The sequence below is a fragment of the Rutilus rutilus genome (assembly GCF_951802725.1).
Source record: "Rutilus rutilus genome assembly, chromosome: 14".
Lineage (NCBI taxonomy): Eukaryota > Metazoa > Chordata > Actinopteri > Cypriniformes > Leuciscidae > Rutilus > Rutilus rutilus.
The window spans coordinates 17,000,286-17,025,303 of record NC_140219.1 but is presented as its reverse complement, the minus strand read 5'-3'; the positions used below and the strand labels follow the sequence as shown (position 1 = coordinate 17,025,303).

At 37.3% G+C, this 25,018-nt stretch overlaps 3 protein-coding genes across 3 annotated transcripts; 2 read left to right on the top strand and 1 right to left on the bottom strand.

Moving 5' to 3' along the window:
* The first annotated feature begins 772 nt into the window (after positions 1-772).
* clint1a (clathrin interactor 1a) lies at positions 773-16,557 on the top strand. Its single transcript, XM_084429804.1, has 12 exons — positions 773-1,083; positions 5,058-5,162; positions 5,309-5,405; positions 5,484-5,592; positions 5,705-5,869; positions 6,884-7,067; positions 7,312-7,528; positions 7,762-7,846; positions 9,874-9,951; positions 11,695-11,966; positions 13,742-13,922; positions 14,873-16,557. Exons 1-12 carry the CDS (start codon positions 1,043-1,045, stop codon positions 15,205-15,207), a joined length of 1,869 nt encoding a protein of 622 aa, XP_084285930.1. The 5' UTR covers positions 773-1,042; the 3' UTR covers positions 15,208-16,557.
* Positions 16,471-19,213, bottom strand: lsm11 (LSM11, U7 small nuclear RNA associated). Its single transcript, XM_084429805.1, has 4 exons — positions 18,722-19,213; positions 18,444-18,583; positions 18,247-18,330; positions 16,471-18,080 (listed from the first exon to the last, which is right to left on the bottom strand). Exons 1-4 carry the CDS (start codon positions 19,173-19,175, stop codon positions 17,781-17,783), a joined length of 978 nt encoding a protein of 325 aa, XP_084285931.1. The 5' UTR covers positions 19,176-19,213; the 3' UTR covers positions 16,471-17,780.
* Positions 19,214-19,938: 725 nt separating this feature from the next.
* On the top strand, positions 19,939-24,511 carry zbtb3 (zinc finger and BTB domain containing 3). Its single transcript, XM_084429620.1, has 2 exons — positions 19,939-20,378; positions 20,544-24,511. The coding sequence occupies exon 2, from the start codon at positions 20,557-20,559 to the stop codon at positions 22,270-22,272; it is 1,716 nt and encodes a 571-aa protein (XP_084285746.1). The 5' UTR covers positions 19,939-20,378; positions 20,544-20,556; the 3' UTR covers positions 22,273-24,511.
* Positions 24,512-25,018: the final 507 nt, after the last annotated feature.

Genomic DNA, 25,018 nt, shown 5'->3' with positions numbered 1-25,018 from the left:
ACAAAGTCTTGGCATCTCAGCTCCTGAGAAATGGATTACCTATTGGAGCTGACACCCAAAAACGTACTCCATTCTACCATGTTAATGTCTCATACTTGACTGATGTGACTGATAAAACTAGGCAGTGCCATACAGATATACATATGAACATATTTTCATACTTTCACTTGAATATTTTTCAGTTTTTTGTATTATTATTTATACTGTGTTTGCATCTTTATTAAGTTTAGGTAGGCTACATAAAGTCTTGGCTCCAAAAATATTTTCAGCATTTCAACAGTGTTCAGTAAAGCCTTTTATAGGCTTTTCAGAGTAATTTAAATGACACATAAAACAATACATAAATCAGCAAATTTTTTGTAATTTATATAAATGTATATGATTCATTTATGATATGTTTCATGACATTGTGACAACGTACCTCTTTTAATTCTACCTGCAATTCTGTTTTGGTAGGCCAACTTCAATTCACATTTGAGAACTGAATCACAAGTAATTTTCCCAATTTAATTCTGAACTGAAAGGAGTAGGCCCCCAAAATTATTTCCCCCCCCATACAATGGAAGTCATTGGGGTCTATCAGCTGTTTGTTAACCATGCATCTTCTTCAAAATATATATTTTTTGTGTTCAGCAGATGAAAGAAATTCAAAGGTTTGGAAAAACTTTAGGGTGTGTAAAATTGACAGAATTTTCTGTGTTTTTTGGGTGAACTATTCCTTGAACATTTATGGTTTATTTATCATTTAAAACTTTATACTCATTCACTGACCTCTTCTGGAAGGTTGTGGTTCATGTGTCATATCCTCATCAAGGATGTAACGTTAGCGTTGTGCTGAAGCAGTTTACTTACGAAATTTCCGTAGGTGACGGAGCATTTCCGTAGTAACCTGTCTGGCCTGCTCTCCTTCATCGCTGCCTGAAGCAGCGGAACTTTAGAGTTCATGCTTTGGCTGTCGTGACAGCTCGACTGGCGCGACCAGCGGATTTCAAGGGCTGGAACACCTTTTTTCGCGACCGAAAGACACAACAACACAGCCAAGATGTTGAATATGTGGAAAGTGAGGGAGCTGGTTGATAAAGCGTGAGTATTGTGAATGTTTTCTTAAGTATTTTGGTGTCTTGTCTCATACCTGTTGAAAATGAGACACGTACGCACTCATTGACGTCACACACTCTCGAGACAGGAGCTAGCACAGTAGCTAACTACAGCTTTGTTGTCCCCTTAAAAGTCGACTGTGTAACGTTATATAGAACAGTAGTTTTCCAGTCGGTTACTATACTTTATCAAACGTTTTCACTTGTTCATCACGGCTTTGTTTTGTTTACAAGATAAACGATTCCCTCAAACTTCGTTTCTTTGAACTCAGTGGCTAATTTTATGACAGTTGCTAAACTTGTGTTGGCTGTCAAAACACGGTGTTTGTTTTTAATAGTGCTTTTCACATCAAACTAACGTGTCGTCTGTTAACATTATGAAAGAGAAAATTATATAAAAGTAAAGTAAGAGCACACGTTTTACTTGCAATGGAGTGACCATAACTTTCATATTTGACAGCTATTTTAAGGCATTGTTTAAGCTAATCAGTTAGCCTGATATGATAAGCGAATAATTGGCCATATTTGTGTGGTGTCCTTTGCTGATTAATTGTCAAACTGTTTACACTTTCTGGTTGTAATCCTGTTAGAAAGGCTGTAAGTATAAAGATGGATGCGTAGCTGCTATATTGGAGCCCATGAGTTTTATGGAAACTCCTGAAGTTAGACTGAAACTTGAAGTTAGACTGAAACTTGTATTTTAACAAAGGACAGGAACTGGAATTTTTTTTTTTTTAAGAAATTTTTTCCAACAAAATAATTCAGTGTTATGTTTCTGTTAAAAAATATGAGTTTATTATACATTTTACAGTTTGTTTGTCCCATGAAAATAACATAACACTTAACATTGTAGAATCGAGTCTTTTTTTTGTGTGTGTGTGTTCAGGTGGCAAATTTAGGAAAAGTAGCCAAGTCTTGTACCGCTCAGATTAAGGAAAGTATTTTTAAAAATTAAATAAAAAAAATATTTTGCCCACATTTGTCCCCATTACGGGGTTAGGGTTAAAAGATAAGCATTTACTTCGAGGTTAGTGGCATTCTGCACTTTCAGGGATTTAGTCCAGTAAGACATGCTGTCATGTTTGCTTTTACATAAAAATTTTAGGCTGATGCCACTTTCTATACTAAGTCACTACTTGACCTAAGTATTTTCTGGAACCCTCTTTCATGAAATGGAAGTTGCGATCATTTTTTCTTCCCTATTGAGACACATATCCAAGTGAATTAGCTTCTCTGACAAGAACAAATTTAGGGCAGAACTTGTTTTTGTCCATTGGGAATTGATTGAATGGTTGTGGTTTGCTATTGTTGTGATCTCATGTGAGTGACAGGTTGTCCCGCCCACACGCCAGTAAACGCATCATCAGAGAAGAGAAGAGATGCCACTGCAAGAGGGAGGGGACATTTTGATAAAATAATTTTTATAGAATTTTCTATTTAGATATATATTTTTTTTTTCTCAGGAATTAGGCCCATTCACTATCTCAGAAACCATTTAAAGGTTAAACTCTGTTCTAGCTGTGCTGTCTGTCTTGCACACAGCCCCAACTGCTGTCTTATGAAAAGTTTATGAGGTTGATCAAAAGGCAAGTACAGCTATTCAAAATTATGTTTGTCTTGAGAAGTGCCGCGGTCAATGACAAATCAAATCCCCTTCATAAAATGAACTGCTGGTCACAGTCACAGACTACACTTTGATTTTTATTTTTGTAGACTTGTGTGTCTCAGAGTTGGGCTGTCTGTTTACTGCGATTGAAGAACCAAAATGGCTTTTGCAACTTTTATTCAACAGAAAATTGGTGAGAATGAGTTTAGCTACAAGAATGACATGCAGTATGATGATCATTAAAGAGGTTATTGTGCAACTCTGAACCTGTTTTTTTATTTTATTTTTTATTATCCTTCTCTGACAGTACAATAAAATGGTTACTGAAGGCTTTAATTCACAAATATGAGTTTGCATAAACGTTTGGGTGTTGCCTAACTGCGTACGTCCCTGATACTGTGTCATTCACACGTTCTTTTCAGCTTTGAAACTATGTGATAATATAATAAATCAGCTGATGTTGTTGTAAGTTGAAGGGTGTAGCTACTTAATAGAGACTACAATTAATTATTGGAGAAGCAAAAAGCCTATATCTTATATGCTGGATGACACTGAATATTAAGCAAGTATCAATACCATCACTCATCATGACCTGCAAGAAAAAAAAAAAAAACATTGTCATTTCTTGTTTTTACAGAGTAACTTTGAAAACAATGTAGCAAGCTGTTGCCTCCAAAATCAGTCTGTCATCTCCAACAGTCTGACCTTTTTACAGACGATTTGCCAAGTGTACCCATGGGTGGTCTGATGAAGTGTGTGGAATTTAGCTTCATGCTGGTAAAGCAATGAACAGCTTGTTCCAAAATGGTGTGAAAGTTCTGAGATGACACAGGAAGACTTCAGTGCTTTAGTATTTAGCATATAGTGGATAGTATTTATCACTTACCACAGGGATCAAATAACTGTGGAAAGAATTTCAGTAGTACCTGAAATAAAAATCAAAGCATTATCCTCAAGCTGTGAAACCACCAGTTAATTTTAAAGCAGTGTTTTTGAAGAATTATGACACTCTTGTTTTCCCCAAATTTTTCTGGAGGAGTAAATGATTGCACCCTGCAAGCATAAGCAAACGGATGTCTTGACCTATTTTTTATCAACTCAAACTATGCCAAAGTTAATTACAGTATTTATCTGTTTTACTCTTTCTTTGATCATTTTTATTCTATCTTTGTCTAGGTGATTGTGTAATCTATCTGATTAAACCTTGAATAAACAAGGAGAAAAGAGTTTTACTCTTCCATTGAGCAAGACAATACCCAGGTATTTTTTCAATAGGCTGTAAACTGAGACATTTTCTAGACGTGGTCTTTATTAAAACCACAAACAATCTAGGAGTAGGAAAGATTGAGGACCTCATATGGTGCTTTTTATTTGATCCACCCTCTATTCTCAGAGAGCCTGTCCTACACCCCTCCCATATACTGAGATCTCGTGTGTCTTGTATAACCACTCTTTACTCTGGTAATGTCCCTCTAGTACTAAACTGGTTTCACATAATAAGAGCTTTTGGTGCCCTGCTTTGCTGCTTACCACCATCTGGTATTCGACTGAAGGTGTGGTCTGAGATTTGATGATTTGAATAACTGTCCTAACTGTTCTGTTCCTTTTTGAATAGGTAATGAAAAGTTTTCACTAGTTATGCAACCATAGGGGATTTTTAAAATGGTTACTCACTATATATAGTTTGAATAGGATGTGTTTTTCTGTTTATTTATAATCACTGTTGATTTAACAATAAAAAATACGTGCCGGGCAGCGCTGCCGACAACTTCCGTAACTTGAACGAAGCACGTTGATGGGCTTTGCTCTTGCTCTCGCTCTGGTTGATGTGTGTGCCCGCTCTTCCGGCAGAAGTGCCCAAACAAGGAATTCCGCCCTTTATTATGTCATACAGGGCCAAAACTTTCCGAAACCAATATGTACCCTGAAGCTAACTTTGGTTAGCATGATAATCCAACTATTTAACAGTGTAAATAAGTCAGAATGCATGAAATAGCATTAGACATCCCCTTTAATATCATTTCCATCTTGTTCAACTAAAGGATTAAACTAGATGTGAAACAGAATCAACTTTATGGACATCCATTTAAAGTACCTATAACAAAGATCACCTAATGCAGATGATTAATGAAGGCACCTGTGCAACAGTCTGCTCAGTCTCACAATTTTTTTTTCAGTCTCAAATAATTTGTACTACTGATTTATCAAAATGTTGTTTTTTATAAACTTTCTGCCATTCAAGTAATATTTAGCCTTTGCTGAAAGGTTCTTTCCTGCAGATTATCACACAATCTGAATAAAGACTTAACTGAAAGGCTTTTTTCTATTTAATTTTTTTTATCTCTTTCTCACAGAACCAATGTTGTGATGAACTATACTGAAACTGAGTCTAAAGTTCGAGAAGCCACCAATGATGACCCATGGGGACCCTCTGGACAGTTAATGGGGGAGATCGCCAGGCAAGTGGGGTTTTTTCATGGTTTATTTGTGACTTCTCTGCATGCTTTTTGTTAACTTTATCTTGACTCTGAACCTGTCAGCAGTTACACATTTACGATATGGAGAGTGCTAAGCCAAGCTTTGCCTATCTTCGGTTCCAATTCAGGGCTACGTTCATGTACGAGCAGTTTCCTGAGGTAATGAATATGCTGTGGACTAGAATGCTGAAAGACAACAAGAAAAACTGGAGAAGAGTTTACAAGGTATGCTTTACTGATGACGATACAGAAGTTTTGTTTTGCTGTAATCGGTCCTGAACTTAACTGTCCTTTCTACCTCAGTCTTTACTGCTGCTGGCGTACCTGATTAGAAATGGATCTGAACGGGTGGTCACGAGTGCAAGAGAGCACCTGTATGACTTGCGTTCAATTGAAAGCTATCATTGTGTAGGTGAGTGAACTGCACAAAGGCAAGAGCTTATATAATTTTTCATCTTCCATGTACACTGTTTGATGTCTCAAAGGTATTGCAAAGTGATGGATGAATGGGCTTTGTGTTTCAGATGAGAATGGCAAAGACCAGGGTATCAATGTGCGTCAGAAGGTAAAGGAGATGCTAGAGTTTGTCCAGGACGATGACAGATTGAGAGAGGAGAGGAAGAAAGCCAAGAAGAACAGGGACAAGTATATAGGCGTGTCCTCTGACAGTATGTCGGGTTTCAGATACTGTAAGTCCCTAACTTCCTTTTCTAGGTCATTTACATGTACACACACACTGTCCTGCCTATCATGTTTATAAAGGTATACAAGGTGTTTTATACCACACAGCAAACACATTTATCATAAGGAATTTATCTAAAAGGGACTATCTGAAAACAAGGATGTCCCCTGTCTCCTCTCCACTGTAATTATCCCTGAAGGGTTTGCTTTGCCCGATGAGTGAACTGTACTGTAGCTTTATTTTGATACCTGGCATAGCTGCTTTTTCACATGACAGCATCAATTATAGTTTTGATGTCCTTGATTGGAAAGGAAAAAATGCAATGCATGATTTGTAATGGCTGTTTCAGATTTAATTTGGTATCTTGTTTTAGTTTGACAGTCGTTTTACCTTTTAAAGTTGAATGAAACTTGATATATATGTGATTATATATGTGAAATATGTGATTTTGAGATGGTGGCTTGCAAATTTATCCAGTAATGTAACCACAGTACAGTCACAGAATATACCTAAGTTGAAGCTTTACAGCCTCATCTCTCTTCTCTTCACATTGATATCGAGTGTTTGTGTGTGAATCTTATACCGGGTCATATTTCACCCCACCCCCTGAAAATAACTAAATTAAATTTTATTTTGCATAACAACATTAAGCCTGCATTTTTGCATTATTTTCATGACAATTAAGCACCCCTTCATAAAAAGTACAATTAACAAAAAAATATATATTATACAAATATTTATTGTATTAACTTTCATTAATGCTTATTAAATAATTTAATTCTAATAAGAATCACCATTTAGAATAATGGAAATTACAAACAACCTCAAAAGAAAACATAGTAAGTTGAATTGGGTCGGGAAAATGTGCTTAAATATATCAGTGAGTTTGGGTGGAATATGACCTAGACATGAGATTCACCCTTTTATTCCTTATTGTCATATATTAATTCTAAATGAAGCTTGACTTTATAATATGTGTATATAGCATAACACACTGCTATCCTGTTTATGCATTCTGCAGCGGAGGACAAGTTTGATTTCAGAGAATCACGCTCGAAATGGGATGAAGACTGGGACAAAAGCAAGGGGGCTTTCCCTTTCAGTGAGAAACTGGGAGAGATCAGCGATAAGATTGGAAGCACCATTGATGACACAATCAACATGTTCCGCAAAAAAGACAGGGACGACTCGCCTGACAGATTCAGGTCAGGACCCCCAGGCTGTCTCACCTTCCCGTCTCAATCACCTGGAAACACCTTTTCTCTTTTTTTGAAACACAAATAGCATAAATGTTATAACTAATTAAATGAACAAATTGTTGACAGCTGTTTATAACATTTTGAACTGATTGTGTCATGGACTGATTGTGTTTTGTCTACTTGTTCTCAAAGAAAGAAAGCATTTTGTTAGTAATCTTACACAAGCGCATGCTTTATCTCCTCTGTATAGTGAGGCAGATGAGGACCGTCGGGGAACGCGAAACGGGCAGACGGGGAAATCCGAATTTAAAGATGAAGAGACGGTCACAACAAAAAGCGTCCAGATCGTCCAGGCCACGGAGACCACTGCCACTCGTAAGAGAGGTGTTCCATCCAAAACGATAGACCTGGGAGCAGCTGCGCGTTACACTGGCGATAAACCCTCCACCGACTCAAGCACAAGCCAGGTAGAGAAACACTGCGATGAAACAATAGCTACTAGCACTAGTCTTTTTGCTGTATAATTAAACCTCTCTGGCACTTGGACTCGTCAAATATGCAACTTCAACAAGAGGTTTGTTAGTAAATAGCACAAAAATTAAATGTTAAACTTGTATTTTAAAAAAACGTAGACTCTACACTGACATCTTGTGGTAGATGTTAAGAGTGTTTTCAGTTTGTCCTCTCTTTGTTGCTGTAGACCACATCAGCAGTGAACCAGCCCAGTTCTGGTCTGGTGGACTTGTTCTCGGCTGATCCTGTACCTGCTCAACCAGCCTCCAAAGGTGACAGTAGTAACATCTTTGGGTTTTAGCAGAGGAAAATATCATTTATTTGCTTTGTGGTTCAGCACTACCTCAACAATTGAACATGCAAGAACAATTCACTGTGGGATGCTTGGGAGGAGTAATATTGAAGGGTTCATCCCTAATGGAAGTAGGGTTGCACCAACTGGTCGATTAGTTCTGCCTCAAGTCACTAAAGTAAAAATAAATCCAAAGAGTGCTTTATGTTCACAAAACATGTTGTAAGCAGACCACACCAATGCTGCTGACAAATGAGATGGTCTGTGTTCAAGACAAACAATTTCAAACCACCCTGAATGTATGCTCAATTATCGCCCTAAAAGACCTGACAGAGACTACAGGCAAGCAGGACATGACTGTTTTTGCAACATTAGCAAACAGCATGAATCTTGCACTATCCTACAACACATAATTGGACTTTTCATGAATAGAAGAATATTATACATATTATGAGTCATTTGCATAAGGTAAACATTTCTGTCAAACTACTTTTTTGTATTAATACTAATAATGAGTAGTCGTTAGGGATGTGACTAATGAGGATATTTTCCCACCGATTAATCGACGTGTGACAACACCGGTAATACCGGTGTCGCCGGTGGGTTTTTTAAAATCGCTAATTTAAAGGCAAACGTAAAATGCGCGCGTCCGCACTGGAAATCATAATGGTGCGGAGGAGCACTGTTTTGTTGTTGTGTTTTTCATTAAGAATAATAGGCTAATGAACTAACCAATAAAACAATCCGCCCGAATTGGCATTAATTTGAAAACAAAACTAATATTCGAAGATCACTGGGTATTATTCGATTATTATTAGAAAATCGCACCCCTCCCCCACATGCACGCACACATGCATGTATAGGCTACTGTGAGACAATGTTTCTTCTTCTGTTGTCTGAGACTTGATTGACAGCTTTTAGATGCGTTATTGGCATCTCGCCACCCTCTGGTTACGTGAATGTGTCACCACCGCATCAGAACCGAAAACATGGGATTTTTTTTTAAAGACAATAATCGCACAACCTATTCGATATTCTATAATAAAATCAACTAATCGAATATTCGAAAATCGTGACTCATCCCTAGAATAGAACAAGCGTTTTTCCATAGGAATGAACTGAAAACGCTCGCACCCGTGGACACGTGTGGTCGTGCGCATTAGTTTCGTTTTCAAATGAATGGTTAGTTCATAGCCTATTATTCTTAATGAAAAACACAACACCAAAACAGTGTAATGACAAATTCGTTAAAACAGGCGCTTTTACACCAAATATTCTGCAGTCACCTTGTTAGTCAGCTCCTCACTCTCATGTGCTGCGATTCTCGTTCGGCTCACTATTTATTAATCTGACACGTTCAGTTTAATAGTGTCTGTTCTCTAACTGAACTAACGGATTTTATATTAAAAAAATCAAATCGATGGTGGGAGTGGTGCCACGGTGGGCAAGTGATGTAGCCGGTGTTGCTTCTGTACACCGGTAACACAGACTATCGTAGCAAGCCTAGTAGTCGTTCAAGCTGTAGTTGATGTTCATGAAGAATGGATGAGGAGATAAGTGAAAGTAGAAAGAAGCGTTATGCCATTAGTTTGGCAGCGTGGATGTATCCCGCTGAAAAGGAGGGGTGCACAGAGAAGTTTAGCATATGCACTCTCCTGCGCTCCTGCTGCCTGCTGAAGCATATAGTCACTGTGGCCAGATGTCAAAGCGGTCCCTGGTGGGTGTGTAGTGCCGAGCAGATGTTTAGCTCTCATCCTAACTGTCCTGCTCCCTCCTCCACCATTCAAAGAGCTGCATCTTTCCTCCTCTACATAACTCCAGCCACAGGCTGCTGGAATGTAACGTGAGTTACACACTCAGAGTGTGTATGTCCATTACAGACGCCAACAGATGTTTCTTATTTGTATGTTCTCCATTTTTGTCTTTTTCTTAGGAGATTAGTGAGGAATTGATATGTTTTGCAAATCTAGAATGTTGTCATAATTGAACCACTCTCTTTCATTCTAGGTTTAAACTCTGACCTGATTGGAGGTTTTGCTGATTTCTCTTCTTCTGCAGCTGCAGCCACTCTTCCATCATCAGCTGGTATGTTTATATAACCTCTTAATACACTATCAGGTCAAAAATTCAACCTGAAACTCTTTCTTATTTTTACATCTTCTTACTACAACATACACTTACTGTTCAAAAGTTTGGGTCAGTAAAACATTATTAGTTGTATTCAGCATGGCCTCATTAAATTGATAAAAAGTGACTGTAAAAACTTTTCAAAAGATTTCTATTTCAAATAAATGCTGTTCTTTTGAACTTTCTATTCATCAAAAAAATCTGACAAAAAAGTATTATGGTTTCCACCAAAATAATAAGCAGCACAACTGTTTTCAACTTTGATAAGAAATATTTTTTTGAGCAGCAAATCAGTTTATTTGAATAATTTCTGAAAGATCATGTGACACTGAAGACTGGAAAATTCAGCTTTGCATCACAGGAATAAATTACATTTTAAAATGTATTCAAATGAAAAATTAATTTTGTAATAATATTTCGCAAGTTTACTGTTTCACTGTATTTTTGATCAAATAAACGAAATAGCCTTGGTGAGCATGAGACTTTTTTTCTTTTCTTTGTTTTTTAAATGTAAAAAATATCTTACCAACCCCAAACATTTGAATGGTATTTTCAAAACTGACTAGTCAGTGTGTTTCCTAAATGACAAGTCAGTTAATTGGTCTCAAGAAAACTGTATAATTAGGCAGGTTTTGGGTTCACATGACCCCAATCAAACATGTTTCTCAAGACAGAAACAGCTGGACATAGTGGAACTGAATGGAACTGAGCATTGAGGTCTTGTTTTAAAAGTTAGAATATCTTAAACTTAAGATATTCCAACTTAAAAATATGCTATGTCCAAAGACATCCGTCTGAATGTGCATAGCTTTAACAGTAGAAGGGGATGAATTTAAATGCATAACTACTCTGAGAAGGTTTTATTGTGCAAACTGTCTAACAGTCTAGCACAATATTTAAAGCACCCTTACTAATAATATCAGAACTAGTAACCAGAAAATCTGGATACATTTTGTAGAACTTAGTTATTGAATAGTCGACCTTCATGACTGTAACCATAATGCTCTTTAAAAGATACGCCTACAGAAAAAGTTTTTTTTTTTTTTTTTTGGCCAAAGTAAGTCTCTATATTTTTTTCTACTTAAACTCGCATTTTAAAATGAAAGCCTTAAGGGAGACAACTTGAAGGACACAAAGTGTGTGTGTTTTTTATATGATTATTTAAATATAGTTCTGGGAATATAACAGAAGGCTGTTTTTTTTTCCTGCTGGACCAGAGTTTGCCATCCTCAGCTGCCTGTTTATGAAATACTCCAAGCAGAAAGCTCTTAAATAGTGAAAGGAGGAGGCAGCCATATGGTGGGCTGCTGTGCTAAAAGCTAATGAGTAAAGACACATTTCAGCTCTTGTTGGGTGTGACACATTACCCTCTGCATTTCTGGGACAGAGCTGAAGTGACTGAGAGTCTGAGATTCGTTTGATATTCATGCATCTTCAGTGCCCTGATCATTTCATTACTGGTTCTCTTACATTTCTCTATATTTTGTGTTGCTCATTTGCATGCAAATCCTCTGTTTTATTTGCTTGATGATAAAGCCTGATGTGATTGTGAAGCAATATTTTGGATTTTGTATGCACAAATATGCCTTTTGATCAAAAAGCTTCAGAACTATTACAGCTTCCTCCTGTGATACTTGAGCTCTCTATAATATTTGCGCTCCTCTGCGCACCATTTCATCAGAGACTTTTGTGTTTCCTTAGCCCCAGCGTCTAGTGGAAATGGAGATTTTGGGGATTGGAACGCTTTTCCTGCAGCCCAACCAGCCGTCCCGGCAGCCCAGCCTGTCAACTCTGTAGGAACAGACCTTTTCTCAGGTCTGCAGGTGGCCCCTGCTCCTGCATCCATGGCACCCTCATCTGACCTTTTTGACCTAATGGGCTCCTCCCAGACCACTAACTTCAGCACCTCCCAAAGCATGAACTTCTCCATGACCAGCTCTCAGACCATTGGCATGCCAACGTCCAATTCACAGGTGCCTTTGAGATTTCCCTCAATGCATCTATCTATATTATATGAAGAAAGAGTACTTGATACATCATACAGTCATGATCTTTCAGTTCAGGACTCCATGAAATGCTTTAAAGAGCACAGTTTTCTTTCCCACTTTTCTTTGTTATTGAAGCTCCAGTTGAGCTTGTTAATTTTTTTTTTTTAATAGTAAGTAGCTTTTAGTTTACATCAATATATATATATATAATTTTAAATTTTATATTTTTGTGGAAACCAAACCATGATACATTTTTTCAGGATACTTTTACTGTCACTTTTGATCAATTTAATGCGAAATTTTATATATATATATATATATATATATATATATATATATATATATATGAATCATTTCGCATTAAATTGATCAAAAGTGACAGTAAAAGTATCCTGAAAATTTTTATCATGGTTTGGTTTCCACAAAAATATTAAGCTGTTTTCAACATTGATAATTAAAAACTGTTTCTTGAGCAGCATATTAGAATGATTTCTGAAGGATCATGTGACACTGAAGACTGGAATAATGACGCTTAAAATCCAGCTTTGCCATCTCAGGAATAAATAACAAAAAAATGTATTCAAATAGAAAACAGTTATTTTAAATTGTAATAATACATTTAAATTTTACTGTATTTGATCAAATAAATGCAGCCTGGGTGAGCAGAAGAGACCTCTTTCCAAAACATAAAAAAAACATACAGACCCCAAACTTTTGAATGGTAGTTTACATTTTAAATGTCTATATTGACTGGAAGTTTATTTAGTCAAATTTTAGGAGTACAAAAATTGCCTCAGTGCTAATAGACTAATAAAACCCCACAAAAATAATACATATAAGCCATAAAACATTTGATTAGGCAGAGTCATTAACTTACAAATCTGTACCTATGCATTTTATTAGGTATCACACCCAATTTAATAGACTTTGGTGTATTGCCATCCCTCACCGTTATGTTTACAGCACAAAGAATCAAGATGAAACCTAGTGATGTAGAGCCTGTATTGCACATAGATGTGGTTTTCATTCAGATCCCCCATCTGTGGAGTACTTAATGCAGCTCATCTAAGTGGAACTGCACACTAAACACTATTTACGCAAGAAAAGACAATTCTGGCCAAGGTTCAGAGCCAGCGGTTTAGAGAGCAGGCAACATGAAAGCGAAACGAGCGAGGGTTAACACACAGCATCGGCACAATTTTCCACCCGCCCCCTCCTCATTACCCATCAACCCCGTCCCCTTGGGACGCCCATCACAGAGAATGGCAGAATGAGGAGGAACAAGTTTAAGTCAGAAAACCATTAAATTGAAACAAAAGCCTTGCACAAAGATAATATTTGCATGCTAAAAGCCTGACCTACTTTAAAATGGCAAGTTTTGTTTGGCTAAAGAAAAAAGCACCCCCACCCTATAATTAGAGGGACTTGAGATGCATTTTAACATGCTGAAATAATTTTAGGGGAAGACAATGCCTCTCAACCAGCATTTCTGTCTTGTATAGCTCAAGAGTCTTGATAACCCTGACAGACCACAGTGCAATGTTCTGGAGTATTAATACTGCCTTTCATCTTCTCTGACTTGTGTCATTCTGCCATTGGCAAACATTCATGGCCATCGGAGAATTTTAATTACCATGCTTGAATTGCAGCAGAACAGTATCATCTCAACAAAATCAGAAGAAACATTGTTTTTGATCATATGGGTGCTGTCATAAATGGTTTGTCCTAAAACTGACTGACTTTTCTTTTGGTCTTTGCAGCCACTGCAGACTATGGGGGGCCCACTGATGCCCCAGCAACCGATGGCCCAGAAGCCCAATCCCAAAGTGTCTGTGCCTTCCACCTGGTCCAACTCTAATGTAGACATAAGCTTGGACTTCCTTGGCCCTGGCATGCAGCCACCCAAACCTTCTCAACCCACACTTAACATGATGCAGCATGGTAAGCATATATACCTGGGCCAATCCTGCTCCTGAAGGGCCACTGTCCAGCAGAGTTCAACTTCAACCCAGATTAAACAGACCTGATCCAGCTAATCATGGCATGATCTTATTAGGCAAACTTCCAGGCAGGTTTGTTGATGCAAGCTGGAGCTAAACTCTGCAGGACAGTGACCCTCCAGGACTGAGTTTGGACACCCATGATATAGACACCGATGTTGAGTGTCTGCGAAAGGATTGAATATGGAGTTCAGTAAATTAAATTAGTTAAAAAATTAGGAGTCTGTATGGGATGAGGAAAAGTTAAAATGAGAAAGCAATGATATATATAAACTAGAATGAGATGAAGAAAGCAATCTGCCATGTTAATTTTCTCGTTCTATTTTTCCTCTTTAGGTTTTAAAAGGTTTTAAAAGGTGCTATATAAATAAAGCTTTATGCTATAAAAATAAAATGTAGGAAATTTGATCAGAATCAAGAACATTACTGTTAGTTTGAAACCGTCTTACGCATTTTAAATTAATATGTTTACATTTATCCAAATAAGATAAAAAATAAAAATCATACATAGCAGCAATGACAGTAAATACATTTTAGAATGTTACAAAAATGTTCTATTTTAAATAATTGTTGTTTTGTTTTACTTTGTATTCAAGAAAGAATCCTGACAAAAATCAGTTTCTACAAAAATATTAAGCAATAATATTAATAAAATTATCTGTTTTTGACATTGATAATAATATTTGTTATTACTGTATTTTTTATCAAATAAATGCAACCTTTGTCAGCAGAGGCTTCTTTCAAAAACATTTTTAAAAGTCTAACCGTTCCAAACACAACACATTTAATCAGTTTGACATTTTATACACCAAAAACAATTGAGGACCTAAAATAAAAAAATGGATTGTCAGCCCTTATTTTAATTTTATTTTTTTCTGTATCCTGCAATAGGAGTTCCGACTCCTGTCAATATGATGACTCAGGGCTTTGCTGGAATGAACCTGGGCATGCAGGCTGCCACTACAATGGTCAGACCGCCCACCAACATCATGATGGGAGGAATGAACATGGGCATGCAGCCTGGCATGACAGGTAATGCCATGTCCATGCCACCCATGGGAGGGATGCCAGTCAATCAGGGCATGATGGGAATGAATATGAACATGGGTATGTCTACAGCTGCCATGGGGATGCCAGGAAGCATGGGTACGGGAATGGGGATGAACCCTGCCATGGGACAGCCTAAACAAGATGCCTTTGCAGATTTTGCCAACTTTGGGAAATGAATTGCAAAGTATTAAGTGAACAATCTTTCAGGAGATGTGACCATGAAGAAGCTATGAAGAGCTAGAAGACAAAGACTACTTGAAAGATGTCAAATAAAGCCTCACAGGAAATGTTTGTTCAAATGATGCTGATGTTCAACTGGATGATTATATTATTTTCGATGTTCTTCTGATCAGCTGTACCAAGGAGCCCTGTTGAGGGTGGCTGGTTTGTTCTGAGAATCATTTCAGTCATTGCACACACACACACACTCACGCACGTCCCACGTTTCCATGGCGTCGGGATATCGCTTTAAGGAGTGTGATGATAGTGAATGACTCTGATTGACCTTATCCTCTTATATAGCTTGTTAATTTAACCCAGGAAATATATGGGTTTCTAATGCTGTAGAAAAATCCTAATAATCAATTCTGGCCTTTCCTCTACTCTGCCTTAAGATGATAACCTGTAAATATTTTTGCGCGCAGACAATAAGTTATTGAGTTCCATGATTAACGAATTATGACGGTGAGGATTTTTGTATGGAGTAAAGCTTGTGATCACTTTGCCATTTTGTATTTGATTTTAACCATTTTCTGAAGAGAAATGAAGTACTCCAACATCAAGATGATAGAATTACAACTCCAAATCAAAACCTTTGTGGCCTTAAATAGTAAATGTGTAATCTGATCTACTTTGCATCTTTATGAAAATGCAAAATCTGTCGTTAGAACACATGGTGCCTGTCAGCCTTACTAAAAAAAAATTCTTTAGACAATATGAAAAGTACAGTATTTATTAAAGGTACTGTTAAAGAAGATACATATACAGTGGTGTACATATATGCACACACTTTATTTTATTTTATGTTTTTGCATGGTTAACTTATAAGGAAGAGTTTGGGTAACTAAAGGATATATATCTGAACCTGATATGGGTTCGTATTTTTATGCAGGTCTGCTCATGCTGAGTGTAGGGTGAGGCTGTGTGTTTGTAAACCCTGGTAGCGCTGAGTTGGATGCTGTATCCAGAGGACCATCACTGTATTGTCAATATCATCTGTTTCTGTCCGGTGTCTGCTGACGCTAACCGAGCCCCTCTCTTCCATTCTGAGGCGTTTTACAAGCAGAATGACCAAATTCTTCCTTTCTTGTTACTTTTGTCCCCCTGACGGGTTGGTTTAGTTTTTTTGTAGTCAGGTCTGTTTGGTTGGGGGAGTGTTACTGGAAACACTATATGTTTATGCAAATCTACAGCAAGCAACAAAAGACAAAATCTTTCTTCCACTGAGAATGTTTAATGTTTTCAATTTCATACAATGACTTGATTGTACTTATCTTTTATGAATGACAATAAAGAGTTGATTTCCATTTTCATTGTTTTGCTTGTTTTTATCCCCTAATCAATCTCATGTCTTAAAAATAGTCTGTTTTTGGAGTCCTCCTAGGACCTGACTTCAAATGTTAACTTTGCATGCATTAATAGGATGAAAGCAGTACAGCCACATGTCCCATTTCCACTGGATAATTTTCCAGTGAACTTTTTAATTGGCATTAAATGAATAAGTCACATTAAACTAATAAGGAACTTGATCTTAATGTAGGACAAGGAAACTGGCTACAGTTCCGGTGTCTATGTATTTATTTTTAAATGCTCAGTGCAGAATAATTCTGTATCCTACCGTTATTTTCTATATGTATTTCTGAGTCATTATATCTACTTTCCATCTGAAAACATGTTCCCCTAGCCAGTGCCAATGGTGATTTTATAAATATGTAAGAAAATGTTGGACTTTGGACTACATAAATATAGAGTGGTTAAAGATACTGAGATTTTCATGGCTTGATTAGTTGTATGAAGAAATATAGAACATCAAGTGTTGTAAAGCATAACATGATATAAAACATTTTATATGTACATGTAACTAAGTAAAATCACAAGGAACTCTAAGATTTAAAGTGAAGAGAAAGTGTTTTTATACTTTCATGATATGAGTAATGTAAGGCTAAAATATGCAGAAAGGGAAAAATAGCATTCAAACATGTCAAGACAAAAAGCCTTGAGTGCCACATGCAATTTCCAACCTCAAAAAGCTCAATTATACTATTTTATGAAATCCATGGAGAAATCCAACCGCAATTTTTTACATTAAAAGAGATAAATGTAAAAAAGAACAGTCTTTCAGTTTGACATTAAAATAAGAGTGTATTGACGGGCCTAGAGTTTTAGTGAGATTGATAAATTACTTTAATTTTAACCGAGCAGTGAAATGAATAGCAGTAATGATTTGTTAAATATATTTCCATTTCCCACTTGATTTATAAAAATGTGTAACAAAAATAAGACTAAATGTGCAATGTCAAAGCTTGCAACGAATCAGTGTCTTACTTCCCCCTAGTGGTCATTGAAAGCAAAAACAAATAGTGTGTTGAGTATGTGACATCAGCTCATAAACCAACCAAAATTGAGGAGTTTTTTTACTCTATATTTTTAACATATTCTTTTCACATATCAATATGATACACTCATATTAAGAAACCTTTCATGGAGACTTCCAAAAAAAAAGTAAACTAATATTTCATAAGGACAGTATTTAGTCCTGTTGTACGTTTACAAGAAGAATGTTTTCTCCTCGTATAAAAAGCTGATTGACATGACGCGTGTGCACGCTCCCAAACTTCACTTTAGGCTTGCTTTCAGATTGATGTGTCACTTTTGATGTACTCCTGTCTTTCTCAGAGAGTTCGGATCTTTCCTGGGTATGTTTGGGGTCGGTTCTCCTCCTGGTTTGGTCTCCGAGTTGAGAAGGGTCTGGCTTTAAGAGGTTATGTCCTCCTTTCCTCTCAACCGCACTGAGGGCCACAGTCTCTTGAACTTTCAGTTTTTCAAATAGCTGTAATAGAAAATTTTGTTAATAATTATATTGAAGAGTGTAAACATACAGTATAAAGTAAACCACAGAACAAAAAAAAGTTTATTTTTCTATTATAACGTCAATCAAGATTTGACGTCGTTATTCGTAATATTCATGTGTATATGAAAACATTAAAATGAATTACCCTTGTGAAAGTAAGTGCTTTCTCGTGATAAAGAGCTTGTCCCAAAAGGGGCTCCCTGTACGTTTCATCCACATCCACCATCGCCTGGCACCAAAAGAATCCAGAGGATAAAAAAAAAAAAAAAAATGGGATAAACATTTATTAGTAATGATGATAATAATAAGAATAATAATAAGTAAAGGTGCTTTAATACTTACCAGGTTCCAGAACTTATCAAATGCCACCACAAAGCCAGAACACACTCCCCGGAGCCCTTTAAAGGTCCTGATGTGAACTTTGACTCTGATTTTCTCCTGGACGCACCTATTGAGCTCTCCTAATGGACTGCCTGTATGCACTGCAAAGATAGACACAACCTAGTGAGCTACCTACCCAGACAACACTACGAAGAACTCACCTAGCACTTTTGGTTGAGAATCCACAGTTTAGTGTTTACTATTGTCTTCTAACATAGACAGTAAAGAGAGAAACGTACGTGGCATTCTGGTAAGCACATTTTTGGCCGCTTTTCGTTGTCGAGGCGGTCGCTTGACACCGCTTCCCTCTCCCTCCTCCTCCTCAACCGGGTTGTTCACCATGAGTTTCTTCAGCCTCTCTATCCTCTCCGGGTCTGCTTTACCTTTCTGTGCTTTTCGGAGTCTTTTCTCCACATTTTCGGGTTTCGCTCGGCCTCGACCACCTTTCATAAAGCTCTCATATTCTGCTATGTTGTTAAAGCACTTGATATTCGGGTAAGGCAATGGCACTTTCGGGGAATACAGAGCGAGTAATGGGTCAAACTTATCCGAACTGATATCCAACTTAGTTTCGACATCCTCTTCGCCAGTCTCTAGCTTTTGGCCGGAGGTCTCGGTAGCGGTTTGCTGTTCAGATGTTTGGGAAGGTGCTGAACAGCGCTCACTTTCTGACTCTCTCTCACTCTCCTCCATTTTTGAATGAGCGGCAGACTGTGCGGAGAATCATGGGTAAGTTAACTTATCAGTGTGTGAAGCTACCGACGAAAACCATCCTTGACTCTAAATGTTTCCTGTAATAGTAATAAAAGTAATAGTCATAGTCATACTAATATATTAGTAAAATATTTTTACTGGTGAAAGGGTTAATAGTTAAAACTGGTTAAAACTAAAGTTTATAGTTAAAACTAAAAACATTAAATAATTCCGTTACTTAAAATAAAATAAACATTAAACTTAAAAAAAAAAATTATCTTGTTTTATTTAAGCTATAGTTGCCAAGGCAACATTTCTCATTTTTATTTAGTTTAACTACTAGACTAAAACGGAAATAAAAATTTATAAAAACTATAGATATAGATTAAAAAAAAAAACAATAACTAATAAAATGACTAAAACACAACAACATTACTAAAACTTTAACTAAAATTAAAATAAAAACGGAAACTATAAAAATAAAAGCTAATTCAAAATATTGATAAAAACTATACTAGTAACTCAATTAAACAAAAATAAGACTGATTTGTGATGTGATTTTTTTCCTCCTATGGGTAATACAAATAAATAATAATAATAATAATAATAACAACATCATGTTAAACATCATGTTAATTTAACTGCCTAGAAAATGTTTTCTTTTACATGTTTTTTTGTTTTGTTTGTTGCTGCAATCACAGAACAAACGCTGCTTCCTCTTTCGTCTTCCTCCTCGTCAGTAGGTGGCAGAGCACGCTTGTACATACATGCTGAACATACTACATGTAGAAGTGTGTGTTCGTCATGTATTGTCCTAAAGGAAAACACTCCCGTATCGCGTATACGTTTTAAAAATTCACACATTGGTCTTCACTTACAGAGAAACAATAAACCACTGGTTGTCCTCTTGGCTAGAAGATATTTTAAGGATATGTGTCACGCTTTCGATGTTATCTTCGGTGCTCCGGAGAAGGTTTGCTGTACTAACCCATCATAGAAAGATGCTGTGTGAAGAATACACGAAGATTATGAAGTAGTTTTATTCCTTAAGGATTGAAGTATATACATTTACTGGCATGGATTAGTGAACAACTGTTGATATCAAGAGAATGTCAGTGGATCAATAAAGCAAACATGATGGTGCGTCAAAGCAGCAGATGTTAAAGCGGACGTGGGGACTTTGTCATCACTCTGGACATTTCTGTAAGAAACATTTCATCTTAACTAGTAGATGCTAACATTATGAATTTAATCATATTATAATGAATATTTTAAGATATTGTATCGATATATGCACTGCATAAACTGCTTATTAACAATACAATACATCTTCTGGAGAATAACATTTATGAATACTATTATTACTAGGTTGTCAGTAGAAATGGAGTTCCCAGAACATGGTCAGCAGCTCTTGGCCAGCCTGCGCTCTCAGCGTCTGCAAGGTTTCCTATGTGACTGCACCGTGCAGGTCGGCCCGACTCGTTTCGGAGCCCACCGTGCCGTGTTGGCCTCTTTCTCCCCTTTCTTCCATATGTTTTACTCAGATCAGTCAATGGGAAATACCAGCACAGTCAACGGAGGGCCACACAGAGAGACCGTCACTATTAATGGAGATATCGTGACCCCTCAAGCCTTTGGACTCCTTCTTGATTTCATGTATGAAGGAGTACTGCAATTAGCAACCCACCCCCCTCCTGAGGACGTGCTCGCCGCAGCCAGCTTCTTACATATGAATGATGTGGTGCGAGTTTGTAAGAGAAGACTTCAGGGTCGAGGATTGGCTGAGGCGGATAGCACAAGAGTAGAAGTTGGAGCAAATGAGTCTGCTAAACCTGGAGGGCTTGACGGCTCGCCTAGAAAAGACGTACCTGGTGCAGAAACAGGAAGAGATGGAGGACTAGAACATTTTCATCAGTCGAGCCAACAAATGTCACTTTATCTCAATACCAAGGCTGAAACACAAGCAGGGATGGCTAACCTCCTCACACACAGCGTGGAGAGGTCAGAGATGGCAGACACCACCCAACCGGGAATGGACTCGCTACCAGCTGTTAGTAATTCTTGTTCAGGACCATCCACATATCGTTCATCGCCTAGACCTGACAAAACCAGAATATCGGCACGGTCTGCTAGCCTTGAGTCTGCACTTTCAAGTCCGTGCAGTACGACAGAACTAATTCAGACAGAGACTCAACCTGTTGTAGCCACTGCCGTGGCTCTGAGCAATGTGGACAACACCAGCGCTGCCCAAGTACATGAACCTAGTGTTTTCATGCCGACTCAAATACTAAAACCCCAAGTCCAGAATAAAAGTTCTGGGAATCCAGGGTCATCACAGCACATTCAGAGCCAAAACGAAAGGAGACATGAGAACACTTCGTCCAATACAAGTAGAATGCAAAATATGCGTAAACTTTCGCGAAACTTTAGGGGAGGAAGTCTTTCACAAACGTCAGGGGAGGAAAATGAAGAGAGCTTTGAAGTGAAAGTAGAGGCCATTGTGATTTCTGATGAAGAGTCTGATGACACAGAGGAGACGGTGGTCATGGATAATGGCCCAAGAATAAATGAAGATTTAGACGATGGGGACGATTATGACGACAGCAACCATGATGTCGAGGAGCTCACTGATACTCAATTTATAACAGCACACCCATTAACTCATCTTCCCCATCAAGAACCCCTTTCTTTCCCTCCTTCACCGCAAGGTCCAAATCCTTCTGCAGCCGAAACCGCTGGCTTGCCGTCATCCCTTTTTCCTGCCAATTCCCACCCGGAGCAACAGACCATGTACCTCGAGGATTTTCACGACTCCCTTGGGAGTTACATGGAGGATGTGCCTACTTGTAACACTTGTGGAAAGACCTTTTCCTGTGCTTACACCCTGAGGAGACACGCCATTGTGCACACCAGGGAACGACCGTATGAGTGCAGCTACTGTTACCGCAGTTACACACAGTCTGGAGACTTGTACAGGCACATCAGAAAGGCACATGATCACGACCTGCCAGTCAAACGCAGCAGAGTTGAGTCGGACCCTCCACCATCACCGCCTCCTCATCCTCCTCCTCCTCCTCCTCATCTTCCCCAGACGTAGCCATTGATTGTGGTCCAATCTTCTTAACTGGTCATTTAGAAAATTACACAAAATCCTGGTGAAGGTTTTGCAAATGTCACAAAAACATAAATTGCCACGTCTATACATTTGTGGATCATCCCTCAAAACAGTAAACGCTTTGGAAAGGAATCCACTTGACTGCTTCCATGCCACATACAAACAGAACCAATGTAACAAAAACAAGGTTTTTGTTGTTAATTCACTAGTTATACATGTCCTTGATATTTGGATTGTTGCACAACCTGGTTTTAATCTTCATTAATTGTTTTTATAAAAAAAAAAAAAGTAAATTCGACTTGACCAAGATTGGTTCCAGCACACAGTCCTAGTATATTAAAACCTTTTTAATAGTTAATTGCCATTCATGATGGTGTTTTGCATTTTAAAATGTTATGTTTTTGTCTCTTACGGCGTACTACTGTAGCTGGTATGTCAAGAAATAAGCATTCAAGTCCCCCTATTATGCTTTTCAAATATTACTTATTAATTCCAGTTTCACTTTCTGTTATATACCTACGTAACAATGTAACATTTTCAGCCTATGGTCTTCATTGGCTACCTGTGAACGACATCTTCTTTGTCCTGCCCTCCAACACTGTAGTTGTAGCTGAGGCCTGGAAAAGTTTGGTTTGTGTTGTCGACATATCGAGAAGACGCTGTTTTCAGCTCTGCAAATCCACTTTACATTCACTTCAAAAGGATCAGGTCTCACACTGGAACTGATACAGAAACAAGTAATAAAAACTCAGTGAGTGTTTTAGCGCAATTTTCTCACGTCATGGTATCACAACACTAAGAGATAGTAAATGAAAGAGAAAATAAGTTGCTCGAGAATATAACTTTCTCTTGAAATTCAAATGAACTTTCTGAAATCAAATCAGCAATGGATAATAAAAAAGGCACAATCACTTGACTAGTTGAACATCATTTTTTTTATTAGCTCATTATTTTTTACATCTTGTGTTCACTCAATATCCTCGATTTTCTCTGTATCAGCTTCCTTTTCTGCTTTGTCCTCTTCAGATTATTCCTTCTTTTCTGCTTGACTATTGGCTTGTGACTTTGTAAACTCTTCTTCTGCTTTCAAGATATTTGCCAAAACATCCTCTGAAAGCCACGAGTCATCGTAGAAATCAGATACGCCTGATGAGGAAGCCGTTGGTGTGGATGTCGCCATCTTTTGTCGCTTTGCTGAACGTTCTTCCATTTATTTTGCAACAACCTCTTGTCGTTTTCTCATATATTCTTGCTCCTTCTCCAAATCTTGATCGATACCTTCATTGATTTCTTGCCGTAATTCAGTGGAATTAATTGTGCTCATGACTCTTGTGAATACCTTCCTTACGTATTTCTGTGGAACAATAGTTTTATAGGTGAAAAGGCAATATTTTTCTTATTTCCCTTCATATAGTTTTAATTAATTTTTGAAGCATAAAGGAAAGATTTTTGATCAATTCTTTTTTTCTAATATTATTGTAAATTTTAGAAGCTATCGATTGCAATTTGTTTCAACTCGATAGCTATTATGGTTGCTGAGAAATTTGCAAAAAACGGAATTTTTTCTGGAATTTCCAGGAAATCCAAAATCTTTTCCTGGATTTTTTTTTGTGCGTTCCCGAGATTAGACCTTCCTTAACATAATGCCGAAAACCCGAAGTCTCTAGGTGGTCTGGTTGAGGAGTAGATAGAAGTGCAAGATTGGTGCGCACAGACAGAACAGAAATCATGAGTTAACAATTGCAATTTTGTCCGGTGGAAAATTGCGCTAAAAACAATGCCATTGTTCGTATCACTGTGTATCAAGCCCTGAGGAAGCCTCCAGAGCTGAAATAAGGATATGGCAATAGGCATTTCATTTTGGTAGGCCAATCACAACAGACTGGGCCGTCTGGCCAATCAGAGCAGAGTAGGCTTGTGGAAAGGAGGGGTTTAGAGAGACTGAATCTTCAATCAAACCATTTTCAGACTCTTTGAGAAATGAGGTGATGTGCAACGCATATAAGAAAATTAAAGTGTTTTTTTTTTACCTTGGATACATGTAAATCTATTGTAGGAGACCTCCAAAACAAATTAGGAACCTTTAAAATAGCATAATAGGGGCACTATCTCACTACAAGGAAGAGTTTGTCTGTGTATGTGTTCTGTGCATTTTTGTTTGAGAGTGAAAGATGGTGAAACATTTCTTGCAGGTACTATAAATTAAAACCAGCTTTCAGTGCTTTTGGGATCGGTCCATTTATTTGTTGTAAAAAAATGTAGAGAACTACATTACCATTCAAAAGTTTGGTGTCAGTAAAAAAATTATATTTTAATTAAATTCTTTTAGTCGTGAAGGACACTTTAAATTGCTCAAGTGACAGTAAAGACATTTATAATGTAACAATTTGCAATAATTTCTATATTAAATAAATTGTTTCATTTTGAACTTTTTTTTTTTTAACTATTTTTAACCAAATCAGCATATCAGAATGATTTCTAAAGGATCATGTGACTGAAGACTGTAGAGCAAGGATGCTGAATATTCAGCTTTGCCAAAACAGGAATAAATTACATTTTAAAATAAAACAGTTCTTTTAAATTGTAATAATATTTCACAATGTTACTGTTTTTTTATGTATTTTTGATAAAAAAAAGAAAAATAAATAAATAAATGCCTTGGTGAGCATAAGAGACTTTCATCAGAAACGTTAAAAAAATCTTACCGACCCCGAAATTTAAACCGGTA